Source organism: Ailuropoda melanoleuca, chromosome 18, assembly GCF_002007445.2.
Source record: "Ailuropoda melanoleuca isolate Jingjing chromosome 18, ASM200744v2, whole genome shotgun sequence".
Lineage (NCBI taxonomy): Eukaryota > Metazoa > Chordata > Mammalia > Carnivora > Ursidae > Ailuropoda > Ailuropoda melanoleuca.
Window position 1 is genome coordinate 13,314,086 of NC_048235.1, and position 15,128 is coordinate 13,329,213.

Sequence of the window (15,128 nt, forward strand, 5' to 3'; positions counted from 1 at the left end):
TCCTGTCGACACGCCCACCCCGCGCTCTGGCCTCGTTCCCGTGCTGCGTTTGAAGACTGGTCCCGCCTGCTGCTGAGGACGGGCGTGTTTCCGCTCGTGGCCCGGGCACTGAAAGTAAAAGGAGGGACACCTGAACGCCTCGCGAGGCCCAAGGAGCAGAGAAGACGAGTCAAAGGCGGGCCTGACGCCCACTCAGACCTCCCGGAGGAAGGGGAGCAGGTCGCGACTCGCGCTGGTAATCCGTACTTCCCCTCTGGTGCCCGAGGTCTTTCCTTAGCTCACCCCCAGTTCCCTGCCCCTAAATCTTCCTTCCCTGCACACTGCTTCCCCGCCTGTTTTGGTTCACGAACTAGGTTCAGACCCTGATGCAAACAATGAGTCCTTTTCGCAGAGGAAAGTATCAGCAGAGTCGAGCGGGAAATTCTGCATCAAACTTCAAGGACATCCTTCCAAGTCAGGGACCCCACGTTAAGAACTAGCCTGCCCCCAGCATTTCTCCCTATTCCGGTATAAATCAGGGGCTGTAATTTGTCCATAAATAGACGTTATATATATATGTGTGTGTGTGTGTATATATATATATGGCAGCCCTTTGTTGAGTGCTCAGTACCTTTTTCGCAGTACATTTTCTTATTTTATCCTTTCAACAACTCCTGGAGGTAGGAGTCCCAATCCCTACATGGATTTAAGAAAGTTAAGTCGTTTGCTCTTGCTAAGAGAATTACCAGAGTCAGATTTGTATCCCAAGAACACCTGGGCCTTTCTTTATCTCTCCCAAATCGAGAGGGGACCAGTGTTTGGCAGGCCTTTTTCTGCTGCGGTAAAACTGAACAAACCCTGGCAGTGGTTCAGCATGTCCTTCGTCATAAGGAAGGCACTAGTATAGTTGCACAAGTCCTGTCACCCCATGGTGATGCCCACACCCCTTCCTGTGCTAAACTCTCTTAGCAAAATGATACTTAAGTTAAAGCAGCAGCAGCGGGTTTCTGTTTTCCTGTAAATTATACTAATTAGTCTCGTGAAACTTCACTATAGTAAAGGGGTTGGCTAGAGGCGATGTCCTGACTGAATCCAGTAATTTTTTTTTTTTACAGAATTGTCCCAGAGGTGGCAGACTTTGATCTGGGCCTTGAAGAGGAAGAATTTGGGAAAAGCAAGCTAGGCATTCCAGGTGAGAGGAATATATATGCCAGGGGTGATTGTAGTGGGTCAGGGACAGCATGTGGGCCTTATCATTCATTTGGTGAGACGGCTGAACAATAAGAAATAAAATGATGAAGTGGTTTAGATTCTGGAGACTGTAAAGTGGTTTAGAATCTGGTCCAGATTCTCGAGGGAGTTGGGACTTCTTGAGGTAAACCAAAGTGAGAATTGAGTGATGTTCTGAATCATTAATGAGTCTTGCTATGAGGAGTTACAAATCTGGTTTTAAGGGTGGTTAGTCTGGCAGAGTTAGGCTATTTGGATGGGGGATCCAGTGGGGATGGTAGAAAGGGGGAACTGGAAAAGAACAATAGATCACTGTATGTTTTCTTATCCCTTACAGGAGATTTTGGGGAAATTATGAGTTACTTCTGGTCAAGCATTGAGAGGCAAAATGACCGAAGTGGAAAAGGTGAATGGACTCATCTGGAATGTACTCTTACATAGCAGTATTACTATAAATGAATTCTAATCACATGCTTTATTATGACTATTCTAGCAGTGGGAGAAATAGTCTAAATGTATTCCAAGAGGCTATAAAGGGGATTATGTTAAGAAAATAATGCCAAATACCAGAACATGACTAAAAACTAGAACCGGAACATATATGCCAGAAAACACAAAATACTGATGAATCTCTTCTCAGGGCAGAGGGAACAGGAGTTGACTTGTGATAGACAAAAGAGGAAAGAAGCCTTCCGTAGAGACCAGGAATCATGAAGCATGTGCTGTCTATTCCAGCTGCTCCTGGAACTCAGGCTATCAAGTGTCTGAGCTGGGCAAGTCTAGGCATAAACCTAGGGAAACCAGGGTTACTGAGGTTGGCTTTCTGTGTCATCTCTCTAGCTCCTTCCTTCTGCCTCTTCTCCCACTACAGTTCCTCTAAAAGGACTAAGCCAGCCTTTTTTCTAGCCTGGCCCCCTTTAGTTGTAAAATTGGCATTGACCATGGTTAAATGCAATGTTAAGAAATAACATTGTGGGCGGGGGGGGGGGGCAACTGGCTGGCTCAGTCGGTAGAGCATGTGACTCTTGACTGTGAGGTTGAGTTCAAACCCCACATCGGGCCTAGAGCTTAATTAAAAAAAAAAAAGAAGAAATTAACAGTGTGGTGCAATGTGAAGAAATAAATAATAGAGCTCTTAAACCTACTATTTTAAAGTACAACAAATATTTTTCTTTGGAACTTGGAAACTTACTAAAAATAGCTACGGCCTCTGTGTGAAAAGGGGTTTTTGATGTACAGTTATATAAAAGACAGCGGTCCTTCCCCACCAGGAATTAAAAACATTTCTATAATGGTGACCTATTTCTTATCCCAGAGAGTAGGGATGAGTAATATGATAGTCCAAAGCCAGAATGCCAGATGCTTCCTCATCTCCATTTCCTTTGCTTTTGTCATTCCACCCTCCTGCTCCAATAGTCCAGCCCCCAGTTGTCTTCTGACCCTCACCCAGCTGTTACAATTTTTGAACTATGCAGACAACGTGAGAGCATAACATATATTGATTTCCTCTTCTTCCTCTGTTGACATTGTGGTTTCTTCAGTCCAGGAAGCATCAGACTGGTTTTCCTTTGTGTCTCCATGATGTTCGTGTATGACGTATTCCCCATGGTCAGACCAATATTTTTACAAAATCAAAAGTTTTCTCGGTGTCCGTGTCACTAAGTGTGAACATCCACATGGTCATTCTGTCAGTTACTGGTTAGATAATACAGCTGCACATCCTATCTAATTGCATTCTGTGTTTATTTTCTTCATTAAGTCATCCGTGGGCTTTATTAAAAGTTAATACATTTCCAGGAAGAAAGTCAGTTTCTCACTTAGGTTGTCTAAATGTAGAGGATTTTTGTCTGTATGCGAAGCAGATTAAAATAAACTGGATACTTAGAATCTAGCAATCTGGAGTCCTATGTCACTTTGTATTGAAAAAAGCCATTTTATTAAAAACTATCCCAGCTCTTCAATCTGGTGAAATTGTATTCTGTTCCTAGGTATATCTGTTATGAAGTTTTTGTTGATACCTTTAGATTTATGTTTGTTTCTTGGTTTATAATTTAAAATTTTCATGTGGGGGGCGCCTGGGTGGCACAGCGGTTAAGCGTCTGCCTTCGGCTCAGGGCGTGATCCCGGCGTTATGGGATCGAGCCCCACATCAGGCTCCTCTGCTATGAGCCTGCTTCTTCCTCTCCCACTCCCCCTGCTTGTGTTCCCTCTCTCGCTGGCTGTCTCTATCTCTGTCAAATAAATAAATAAAATCTTTAAAAAAAATAAAAAAAATAAAAATAAAAAAATAAAATAAAATTTTCATGTGGATCAGGTGTAACTCTGAGGGAATAATCTTTCTTGGGTCTGATATGTTTAAAGTCCAATGTGAAATTTAACAGTGTCATGATATTCTATCGTCTCGATCTTTTAGGATAAACCTGTTTTTCCTTCCCGGGAATATATCATTTGCCAGTGAGTTTGTGTTGCAAAGTTTTCTGCAGAAATTCAAGAGAATATTTATCGACTTGATAAGCACAAGTACTGGAAAGGCATTGTCAGAGGTAAATAGAAATTTTTCCCTCGAACGCCTTAGTGTATGTTGTTATTTCACTTTTAAAAAAAACTAATACATGTGTTTTCTACATAGATAAATTACGATATTTTTAATGAGGATGATACTAATGAAGGAGACTACATCAGTTATCAATTTCTATGTGAAAAAGCAGACCAAAACTTCTTGGCTTACAAAAACTTTTATTTTTCTTACAGTTCTATGGGTCGACTGGTAAGGTCTTTGGCAGATCCCCCCTGAATTCACGCAAGCTTACTTAGGCATTGAATTCAGATGTCTGGATGATCCAAAATGTCTTAACTCAATATATCTGATAGTTGGTGTTGGCTGTCAGCTGGGGTAACTTGGTTCTTCTCCAGATGTCCTTTTATCCTCTGTGAGACTAGCGTTCTAACACGACTGTCTCAGGGCAGGACTCCAGCATAGCCAAATCCAGCGCAAAAGCATTACTCACTTACTACACCTCGGTTTTGCTTCACATTTGTTAATGTGACACTGACCAAAGGAAGTCACATGGCCAAGTGTAGAGTCAGTGAATGGGCTCCGAGAGCATCTCTTGATGGGAGGAATGGCAGAGATTTTGTGGCCATTACTTACCTACGATGCAGGCTTTTCTTCCCTTCTAAAAGCCTATCGTTTTTCTTTTATCTTTTAAGTAAACCATAATCCCAAATCATAAAAGTATTTCCTGGCCCCCATACCTTGGCATGGCTAACATGGAAACATTGTGTGCAAACAAAAAACACATGTCATTAATAAACAAGGATTAAAAGACTGCCATTTCACATTGACTAATGACAAAAATACAGTCATTAAATTAACAGACGTAGGTTAAAATGTGTTTATTCCTAGGAGAAGAAAGGGAAGAAGAAAGGCGGGGGGTAAACAGAAGGGGGAATGAACCACGAGAGACTATGGACTCTGGGAAACAAACTGAGGAATTCAGAGGGGAGAGAGGTGGGGGGATGGGCTAGCCCAGTGATGGATATTAGGGAGGGCACATATTGCATGGTGCACTGGGTGTTATACGCAAACAATGGATCATGAACTTTACATCAAAAACTAGGGATGTATTGTATGGTGACTAACATAATATAATTAAAAAAATATTATTTAAATAAATAAAACTTCAAAAAAGATTAAAAAAATAAAATGTGTTTATTCCTGTCTTTAAACATGTTTATGCTTGACATAGACATTCTAAACCAAAACTAACCAATATTGCAATTCCCATTTATGCACTGAATTTTTCTCCCAACTAACAGTTGTGTTGGGAGAAAAGAAGAGCAATGGATAGAAACAGAAGCAAAGAGAACTGCACAGTGGTGTCTAGAAATGAACTCTGCACTAGGAAATAGCAGCACTTGGGCAAGATAGATCGTGCTTATATGCAATAAAGTGGTCATAATGGTTATTTCCTTAACTGCCATATTTATATTCTAAACAAAGAAATTGATGTCCTTGTTTGTTTTAGTACTAACTGACAGAAATCTTACATGGGATAGGATTTAGTTCCCCCATAACTTCTAAACCAATGGAGAGAAAATGGGAAGCAAAACTGAAGCAAATTGAAGAACGGGCATCTCATTATGAGAGGAATCCCTTGTCTCCAGTATACAGACCAAGATTGTCCAAGTCAGAAGAACCACCCTCCATTTGGAAACTATTCCATCGGCAAACTCACGCTTTTAATTTTGTTAAAAGCTGTAAAGAGGTAATTTTCTCATCTCCTACCTTTTTTGTTTTGAAGTTACTATAACTTAAGATTTAAAAAAAAAAGTCTGTTGTTTGTCTTCATTTCAGTCCACATGATCTATCAAAAGAATTTAATTGTGATCTAAGTATCACACTATTTTTTTTTTTTAAGATTTATTTATTTGTCAGAGAAAGAGAGAGCGCAGCAGGGGGAGCGGCAGGCAGAGCAGGCAGAGGGAGAAACAGACTCCTGACTAAGCAAGGAGCTCGATGCAGGACTTGATCCCAGGGTCCTGGGATCATGACCTGAGCCGAAGGCAGGCGCTTAACCCACTGAGCCACCCAGGTGTCCCTAAATACCACACTATTTGCAGAAAATAATCCCTATGAATTTTTGGCCATTTGCTTAATATTAATAATGAAAAAGAATGACCTATGTAGTGACAATTAGTCTAAAAAATTTGTAATGATATTTTAAAAAGTTTTACTTGAAATATAGTTGACATAGTATATTAATTTCAGAAGCGCAATGTAGCGATCTGACAATTATATGCATTACAAAATGCTCATTGTGATAAGTCTAGTCACCATCTATCACCAAAGTTACTGTAATATTATTGATTGTATTCCCTATGTTGTACTTTTCATCACCATGACTTATCTATTTTATAAGTGGGAGATTGTACTTCTTAATCCCTTCACCTATTTCTCCTGTCTCTCCATCCTCCTTCGCTCCGGCAACCACCAGTTTGTTCTCTGTATTTGTGAGTCTCTTTCAGGTTTGTTTTGTTTTTAGATTCCACATATGAATGAAATCATATGATCTTTGTTTTTCTCTAACTTATTTCACTGAGCATAATATCCTCTAGGTCCATCCACGTTGTTGTGAACAGCAAGACTTCATTCTTTTTTCTATGGCTGAGTAATATTCTTTTGTGTATATATACTCATCTTCTTTAGCCTCATTTATCAATGGACACTTAGGTGTCTTCCATATCTTGGCTATTATAAATAAATATAGGTACATATATTCTTTTGAATTAGTGATTTCATTTTCTTCAGGTAAATACTGAATTACTGGAATTACTGGGTTGTATGGTATTTCTATTTTTAATTTTTTGAAGAACCTCCATTCTTGTTTCCATATTGGCTACACCAACTTACATTCCCACCAATGGTTCGTAAGTGTTTCCTTTTCTCCAAATCCTTATCAGCATTATTTCTCGTCTTTTTTTAAAAGAATTATTTATTTATTTTAGAGAGTGGGGAGGGGCAAAGGGAGAAGGAGAGAGAGTACTCAAGCAGACTACCCACTGAGCACTGAGCCCGACACAGGGCTCTGTCCCAGGATCCTGAGATCATAACCTGAGCTGAAATCAAGATTTGGACACTTAACCAACTGGGCCACCGAGGTGCCCCTATTTCTTGTCTTTTTGATACTAGCCATTCTGACTGGTGTAAGGTAATATCTCATTTGATTTGATTTAATTTGATTTGCATTTCCCTGATGATTAGTGATGTCGAGCATTTCTTCATGTGTCTCTTGGCCATCTGTATGTCTTCTTTGGAAAAATACCTATTCAGGTCCTCTGCACATTTTAAAAATCAGATTGTTTTTTGGTATTGAGTTGTAGGAGTTCTTCATATATTTTGGGTATTAAGCCCTTATCATATATATCATTTGTAAATATCTTCTTTCATTCAGTAGATTGCTTTTGCATTTTGTTGGTGGTGTCCTTTGCTTTGCAAAAGCTTTTTAATCTGGTCTAGTCCCAATCGTTTATTTTTGCTTTTGTTTCCCTTGCCTGGGGAGACAGATCCAGAAAAATATTGCTAAGGCTGATGTACAAGAGTTTACTGCCTATATTTCTTTTAAGGGGTTTTATGGTTTCAGGTCTTACATTTAGGTCTTTAATCTATTTTGCGTTTAATTTTGTGTATGGTGTAAAAAAGTGTCTCACTTTCATTTTTTTGCATGTAGCTATCCCAGTTTTCCCAGCACCATTTATCGAAAACACTGTCTTTTCCCCCCATTGCATATTCTTGCCTCCTTTGTTATAGATTAATTGACCATATAATTGTGTATTTATTTCTGGGCTCTCTATCCTGTTCCACTGATTTGTGTATGTACTTTTGTGCCAGTGTCATACGGTTTTGATTATTATAACATTGTAATATATTTTGAAATCTGGAGTTGTAATGCTTCCAGCTTTGTTCTTCTAGCTGAAGATTGCTTTGGCCGTTTGTGGTCTTCTGTGGCTCCATACAAATTTAAGGATTGTTTGTTCTAGTTTTGTGGAGGATATTATTGGTAATTTGGTAGGGATTGCATTGAATCTATATATTGCTTTGGATAGTATGGACATTATAGCAACATTACTTCTTTAGATCCATGAGCATTGTATATCTTTCCATTTGTGTTGTCTTCCGTTTCTTTTATCAGTGTCTCATAGTTTTCAGAGTATAGGTCTTTCACCTCCTTGATTAAATTTATTCCTAGCTATTTTATTTTTGCTGATGCAGCTGTCAATGGGATTGTTTTCTTAATTTCTTTCTGATAGCTCACTATTAGTATATAGAAGTGCACTCAATTTCTGTGTGTTAATTTTGTATCCCGTGACTCTACTGAATTCATTTATTCTAATTGTTTCTTGGTGGAGTCTTTAGGGTTTCTATACATAGTATCATGTCATCTGCACATAGTGACAGTTTTACTTCTTCCTTACCAATTTGGATACCTTTTTTCCCCTTCTTTTTCTTGTCTGATTGCTGTGGTTAGGACTTCTAGTACTACAGTGAGTAAAAATGGGAAGAATAGGCATCTTTATCTTTTCCTTATCTTACAGGAAAAGCTTTCAGCTTTTCATTATTGAGTATGGTGTTGTCTATGGATTTGTCATATATGGTCTTTATTAAGTTGAGGTGTGTTCCTTCTATATTCACTTTGTTGGTAGCTTTATCATGATGTTAAATTTGGTCAGATGCTTTTTCTGCGTCTGTTGAGATGATCATCTGATCTTTATCCTTCCATTTTGTTAAAGTGCTGTATATCTTGATTGATTTGTGGATATTGAACCATCCTTGCACCCCTAGAATAAACCCCAGTTGATGGTGTATGATCCTCTTACTGTATTGTGTTAGGTTTGCTAATATTTTGTTGAAGCTTTTTGCATCTGTGCTCATCAGGGATAATGGTCTGTGATTTCCTTTTTTTGTGGTGTCTTTGTCCGGTTTGGTTTGAGGGTAGTGCTGGTGGCCTTGTAGAAACATAGTCCTCTGTCTCCTTATTTTGTTTGACTTTCTGTGTTTGTTTTTATGTATTAGGTAGGTCAGCTCTGTCTCCCGGCCTTCAGAGTAGTAGCTCTATGCCACAGGTGTCCTGTGGGGCCCAGAAGCACAACCCCCACTGGTCACAAGAAACGGTCACTGTGGGGGTGTCCCTTTGTGACTGCATGTGACCTCCTGTTGTGACCAGGCTGCGACTGCTGCTTGTGCCCTGGTTGCTGGGTTTTGTCCTCAGCCTTCTTGTCAGCACTGGCTCCAGCTGTGGCCCCTCTGGGCACACTGCTGGACCATCCTGGCCCCAGATCAGCAGACTCTAATGACTGGCTGCAGCTACTGCAGGCACACTGGTGGGAAGGGCTGGCCCCCGGGGCTGTTGCCTGAGAGCGCTGGCTGCAGCTTCTGCAGGTGCACTGCTTGGCGGGGTAGATCCTGATGCAAGTGCTGCAACCATCCTGGGTGGTTGAGCTGGCTCCTCACCTGCCTGGAGCAGGTCTCGAGGGGTGCCAGTACCAACCGGGGCTGTCTGCTGGGTGTGGCCAGGCTGGTGTTGCTTTTTGGGGATGCTGGTCCCAACCAAGGCTGTCTGCCAGGTATGGTGGGGCAAGAGCCACTTTCGATGAGTGCCTGTTGGGGCAGGCAGGTTAGATGGGGCCAGTCCACCGCGGAACACGGAGAAGGGGCAGGCAGTACTAGGTAGGTAGACAGAAAGTCAGGACTGGCTCCCATACATGTCAGGCCTGCTAGGCCAAAGGAGGGCAAGAAAACTAGCACCTGCTAGCACTTGTGTCTCCAGAGGAAGCTCCTACCTACCTTTGTTGCTCTGGCACTGGTCCTAAAATTAGTCAATAAATCTTCATGTATATAACCCAGTTGCTTTTCAGACTGCTGCTTCTGTGTGCTGGGTCTTGGACCAAGTAATATAGTGTGCTGGCCCTTTAACAGTGGAATGTGTCTGAGAGTTAGGTCCTGGTGATTTTCAAAACCAGACATAACAGGGAGTGGGGACTTGTTCTCAGTTCTCCTGCTGCAGGTCCCCAGGCCTGGGGTTGCCTGATGTGGGGCTTGATCCTTTTTCTCCTCAGGGAGGACTTTTGTGCCTGTTTCTTGCTTGTGGTTCTCCATACCAGGGTTTGGTTCCTATTTTTGTTTTAGCCTCTCCTCCCCTTCTTGATGTGGCGTTGTTTTTATGTCTTTAGCTGTGGCAGATCTGCTCTGCTGGTCTTTGACTGTTTTCAGAGCAAGTTGCCTTACTCATGGTGGTTACCTCAGTGTGTCCGTGGGAGGTGAGCTCGGCATCCTCCTACTCAGCCTTTTTGTCCTGCTCTCACATAATGACATTTAAAGGAAGCTATGCTGGGGCGCCTGGGTGGCACAGTTGGTTAAGTGTCTGCCTTCGGCTCGGGTCCTGATCCGGGAGGTCCTGGGATCGGGCCCCGCATCAGGCTCCCTGCTTGCTGGGAGCCTGCCTCTCCCTTTGCCTGCTGCTCCGCCTGCTTGTGCACTCTCTGTCAAATAAATAATTTTTTTTTTAAAAACTTAAAAAAAAAATAAAAAAATAAAAGAAGCTATGCTTAGGGGAAGAATAGCCATATCCATGGACTGAAAAATAATAGAACGACTAGATATAAGTGGAGAACTAAAACGATACCCACAGAAATATGGGGAAATAAGTGAGTGGAGTATGAAACTTTTAAGGATGAAATGAGGAGGAAGGAAAATTGAATTGAAGCAATAGGAAAACAACATGTCTCAGATAGTATGGTTTAGAGTTTATAAGCCCTAGCTTATAAATCATACCACCAAAGCAAACATGTATTGAACTTCCTGTGCTCTGCTTTCGTGCTTTGGAGTAGTAGAGTGGATTTATAATAATAATTTCCAACATATTAGGTAAGTGGGATTAAGAAGTGATTGCTGCCTGCTAGCCTTGCAAATGGTGTGAGGCTCAGAAATAAACAGATATGTATTGCACATTGTTGGTTTGGCACTGTGGGGAATATAAAGTCTGAAAAGGTGCATATGTGAAGTCTAGCATAGATTGTGATTCTGATCATTGATACTATATAAAAACTCAGCATGCTTAAAATTTTTGGGGATGAAGATCCTTTGTTCCCTTGTAAAGAGAAGCTAACTCAGATCTCATCAGAACAGTTTAGGAAGTAGGGGCACCTGGGTGGTTCTGCTGGTTAAGCATTTGCTTTCAGCTCAGGTCATGATCCCAGGGTGTTGGGATCCAGCCCCATGCAGGCTCCCTGCTCAGCAGAGTCTGCTTCTCCCTCTGCGCCTTCCCCTGCTCATGCACACACGCGTGCGCTCTCTCTCTCAAATAAATAAATGGTAAAAAAAAAAAAAAAAAAAAGAATAGTTTAGGAAATATAATAGCCTTTTGTGCTCATTTTTTTGTAAACCCAATTCAAGTATTGGAAATTAAAATCCTGACAGGTTCATCTGATCTTGAATTTAAAAAAATAAGAATATGATTGCTAAACTTAATCACCAATCTATAAAAATTTATCTCAGGAAGTTTTTTTAATGTCAGTAATTTAGTCCCTCATTGAAATCTCACTTCTGAAAATGGAAGTTTATTTCCTTTATAGGCTCAACAGCTACCATTAACTAAGTAGAAAGAAAAGAACTTGTGTATCCCTTTATTAGAAGAAACTCTTTGTGGCAACAGATAGAAATGGTTATATCAAGTGCCACAGCCATTAACCTTAAAAAAAGTGTTTCTCATAGAAAAGACTATTTACAGTTACTTGCTAAAAGTAAACATTTTAAAACTTAAGCTTTTAATATTAACTTGAAAATATGCCGTTTAAAAAATTTGTTTTCCACATGTTTTTATATGTACTAGAGAATTTATTAATTTTAGCCTAAGTCATTTATAGTAACATTTAGGTTGTTCTAAAAAAAATAAGTTTAAATGGGTGGCACAGTCAGCTGAGTGTCAGACTCTTGATTTTGGCTCAGGTCATGGTCTTAGTGTTGTCAAATCGAGCCCCATGTCAGGCAACGTACTTAGTGCAGTCTGAGATTGTCTCTCCCTCTGCCCCTCCCACTGATGAGCATGTGTGCTCGCTCTCTCTTGAAAATGAATAAATAAATCTTTAAAAGAAACAAGTTTAATTTCATAAACTAGAAAGTGAAGCTATAATAAGTCAAGCTGGAGTGATTGAAAAGTGATTTTTCTCCTTTTTTGTCTCTTTTTGATGTGGATATTTGGATTGTTTCTGCCTTGAATGTGTATTACTTGAGTGAATAAAAATAAATATAATTAGATTTTGATTGGCATAGATGCAATAATTATTTTTTTTTTAGTAATAAAGATGTTCAAATTCCAGTTTTCCAAAATTTGATAAAATTCTTCATGAACATTGAATGGCTGCAGTTGATTTTGGATTTGTACTTTATTAATTTTTTAAATATTATTTTTTATTTTATAAAGGAAGTTCATGTATTTGCTTTGGAATACAAAGTGGGCGATGGACAACGTATTTACCTAGTGACAACCTATGCTGAACTTTGGTTTTATTATAAATCCCGGTAAGTCTGTAAAGGACAACACATTAAAACTACATTTCCTTCATCTAGTAAAGTTCGTTAGATTAATTCTGGCTGAATTAACTGTTGTAGATCTCAATCCCACATTGGTTACTCCTTTACCAGTAGAATTGAATTCTAGAGCTTCCCTGTCATGGCAACGCTGAATGATCTTACCAGGTGCTGGGAGAAAAGTTGTGTGCAACTGTGTGTGTGTTTTGAGTTCCTGTGCATGTGATGGCACTATTCCCCTGTCACTTGTTCAAATTACAAACCTTTTACTTCTATAGGATGCCATCTGGAATTCACATTGCACACGTCATCATTTACTTACTGAGCAGTATCTATTTTTATTAACCCGTGTTAAAGTCTAATCTCTTGATCCACATGTGAGCATTGAAAGCTCTTTGAAGTCAGGTGATTCAGAATATGTTTTTAGCCAATTTTTAGAATACTGTTTCCTAATGAAAATACAAAACTTAAAAATTCTCGTAAAAAACTTATCAAATCCCGAGAATACATGTGACCCTGGGATTCCAATTCGAGAAAGACAGTTCTTAGACAAGATTCATTCTATCATGACACCAAAAATAAAGAGGGGTCATACAATGTCAAAATTATCTGTGAATAAATAACAGCATGAGATTGACTGTATAATGTTACAGAACATGATTGTTACATCTTCTTTGATGGAAGCTCTTAATAATACAATCTGTAAACCCGTGGGGAGGGGTGGTTCACTTTGACATGTCTTTATTGTGCCATAGTTATATGTCATTAAATCACGGTTAATGCACTATCTTGAGCTGTGAGATCAACTACCATGATTTAAAAGGTATAAGATGTAAACCTAACAATCTTGAATTATTCAATTCAGAAAAAATCTCTTACACTGCTATGAAGTCATTCCTGAAAATGCTGTGTGCAAGCTTTATTTTGATTTGGAATTTAACAAACTTGCCAATCAGGAAGCTGATGGGAAAAAGATGGTTGCGTTACTCATTGAGGTAAATTACAAACTCAGATATATCTGTATATCTCTTCATTCACTTATTCATTCATTAAGTGAATCCAACCTATGTAATATCTGGGTTCTGTGTTTCATCTCCTCTTTCTTCTCTTCCTTTTGACTTTTTGTTTCTTAATATGACTTCTCTGAGTAAACTTCTAAAACGGTCAGAGGTTCAGTTTAGGTCCATATATATTGTAATATTAGTACATCTGCTATAAAAAACGAGCTTGAGAAAGGTGGCAGTTTGGAAACTTTATTTTTTAAAATTATATATTAACTCTTGCAAGTAGCTGATTCTGGTAAAAGTTAAGCAAAGTAATTTTTACTATAAAAATCGGTTACTGAGATGAATTTCAAGAAGATTTTGATGGGGGCGCCTGGGTGGCACAGCGGTTAAGCGTCTGCCTTCGGCTCAGGGCGTGATCCCGGCGTTATGGGATCGAGCCCCACAACAGGCTCCTCTGCTATGAGCCTGCTTCTTCCTCTCCCACTCCCCCTGCTTGTGTTCCCTCTCTCACTGGCTGTCTCTATCTCTGTCAAATAAATAAATAAAATCTTAAAAAAAATTTTTTTTGATGAAAAATTGTATCCTAATTTTTGTGCTGGCATGAATTTTGGAAATTATTCTGTCTTACAACATCATAAATGAGGAGGCAAAGGTTAAGAAAAACTTAATTCCTATTCCAGTTCCTGTAGTATTGGTAAAACATGATTGAGAAATACAGTTATCATTGTTTTTAACAAAGAGAAAAGACTGTCACTCTAGTAACTGTTTTTGCTTTAGCAGTGTCAACCAGGAATTTACTAACAAACGGGATAACATGGGCTTGTTCAACAAAAGTCTATTAATGTTTGTATATAAATTTTTTAAAGATTTTATTATATTTAGTTTTATTGAACTTATATTGGCTGCTATTTGGGCTCAAAGTAGGTGTTAACATTTGTTGATTAATTTGTTTTCTTTTTTCTTTTTTAAAATTTTTTTAAAGTTTTTATTTTATTTTTTATTTTGAGAGAGAGAGAATGAGTCAGCCAGGAGAGGGGCAGAAGGAGAGAGAGAATCCCAAGCAGACTCCATACTGAGTGCAGAGCCAGATGTGGGCCTCAATCCCCTGACCCAGAGATCGTGACCTGGGCTGAAATCAAAAGTTGGGTGCCTAACTGACTGAGCCATCCAGGCACCCCTTAATTTTTTAAAAAAAATTTTTAATCTTTTTATTTTTTTAGAGAGAGAGTGCATGCATGTGTGAGCAGGGGGAAGGGACAGAGGAAGAGGGAGAGAGAGAAAATCCCTGAGATCATGACCCGAGCCAAAATCAGGATTCAGACGCACTACTGACCGAGCCACCAGGGCGCCCCTTAATTTTTTTCTTTTAGACGTTAACTATAGATGACCCATTTTATAACTTTAAAAATATATCTTAAGATGTTTTTGATAAAGAGTATCTGATGATTATGTTGAATCACTCTGTTTTTTTTTTTAATTTTTTTGAAAAATGTATGCAAGTACTTTTTAAAAAATCATGGAATGTTAGCTTTCTCTTGGCTTCTCCCCTCCTTTGCTTAGGTTTATTTATTTATTTATTATGAAGTATAGTTGACGTCTAATATTTTATTAGTTTCAGGGGTATAACGTAGTGATCAACATTCATATACATTCCATTTGTCACTATATAAGCTTATTTAATATTAATGACTATATTCCCTATATTGTCATGCATACATCCCTGTAACTTACGTATTTTATAACTGCAAGTTTGTGTCTCTTAATCTGCTTCATGTATTTCGCCCATAGTCCTTCTTCCTCTGCTCTGGCATCCACAGTTTGTTCTC

General features: G+C 39.2%; 1 protein-coding gene across 3 annotated transcripts in view; it reads left to right on the top strand.

Moving 5' to 3' along the window:
- Positions 1-6: 6 nt before the first annotated feature.
- The window catches only part of PRIMPOL (primase and DNA directed polymerase), a 51,393-nt gene continuing 36,271 nt past the window's right edge, over positions 7-15,128 (top strand). For all 3 annotated transcript variants that reach the window (XM_002914017.4, XM_011237580.3, XM_034647756.1), the window contains exons 1-7: positions 7-235; positions 1,095-1,171; positions 1,547-1,615; positions 3,623-3,752; positions 5,238-5,477; positions 12,189-12,286; positions 13,161-13,290. In XM_002914017.4, coding sequence (XP_002914063.1) covers positions 5,298-5,477; positions 12,189-12,286; positions 13,161-13,290 — 408 coding nt within the window. In that variant the 5' untranslated portion in view covers positions 7-235; positions 1,095-1,171; positions 1,547-1,615; positions 3,623-3,752; positions 5,238-5,297. The remainder of the gene's footprint in view (positions 236-1,094; positions 1,172-1,546; positions 1,616-3,622; positions 3,753-5,237; positions 5,478-12,188; positions 12,287-13,160; positions 13,291-15,128) is intronic.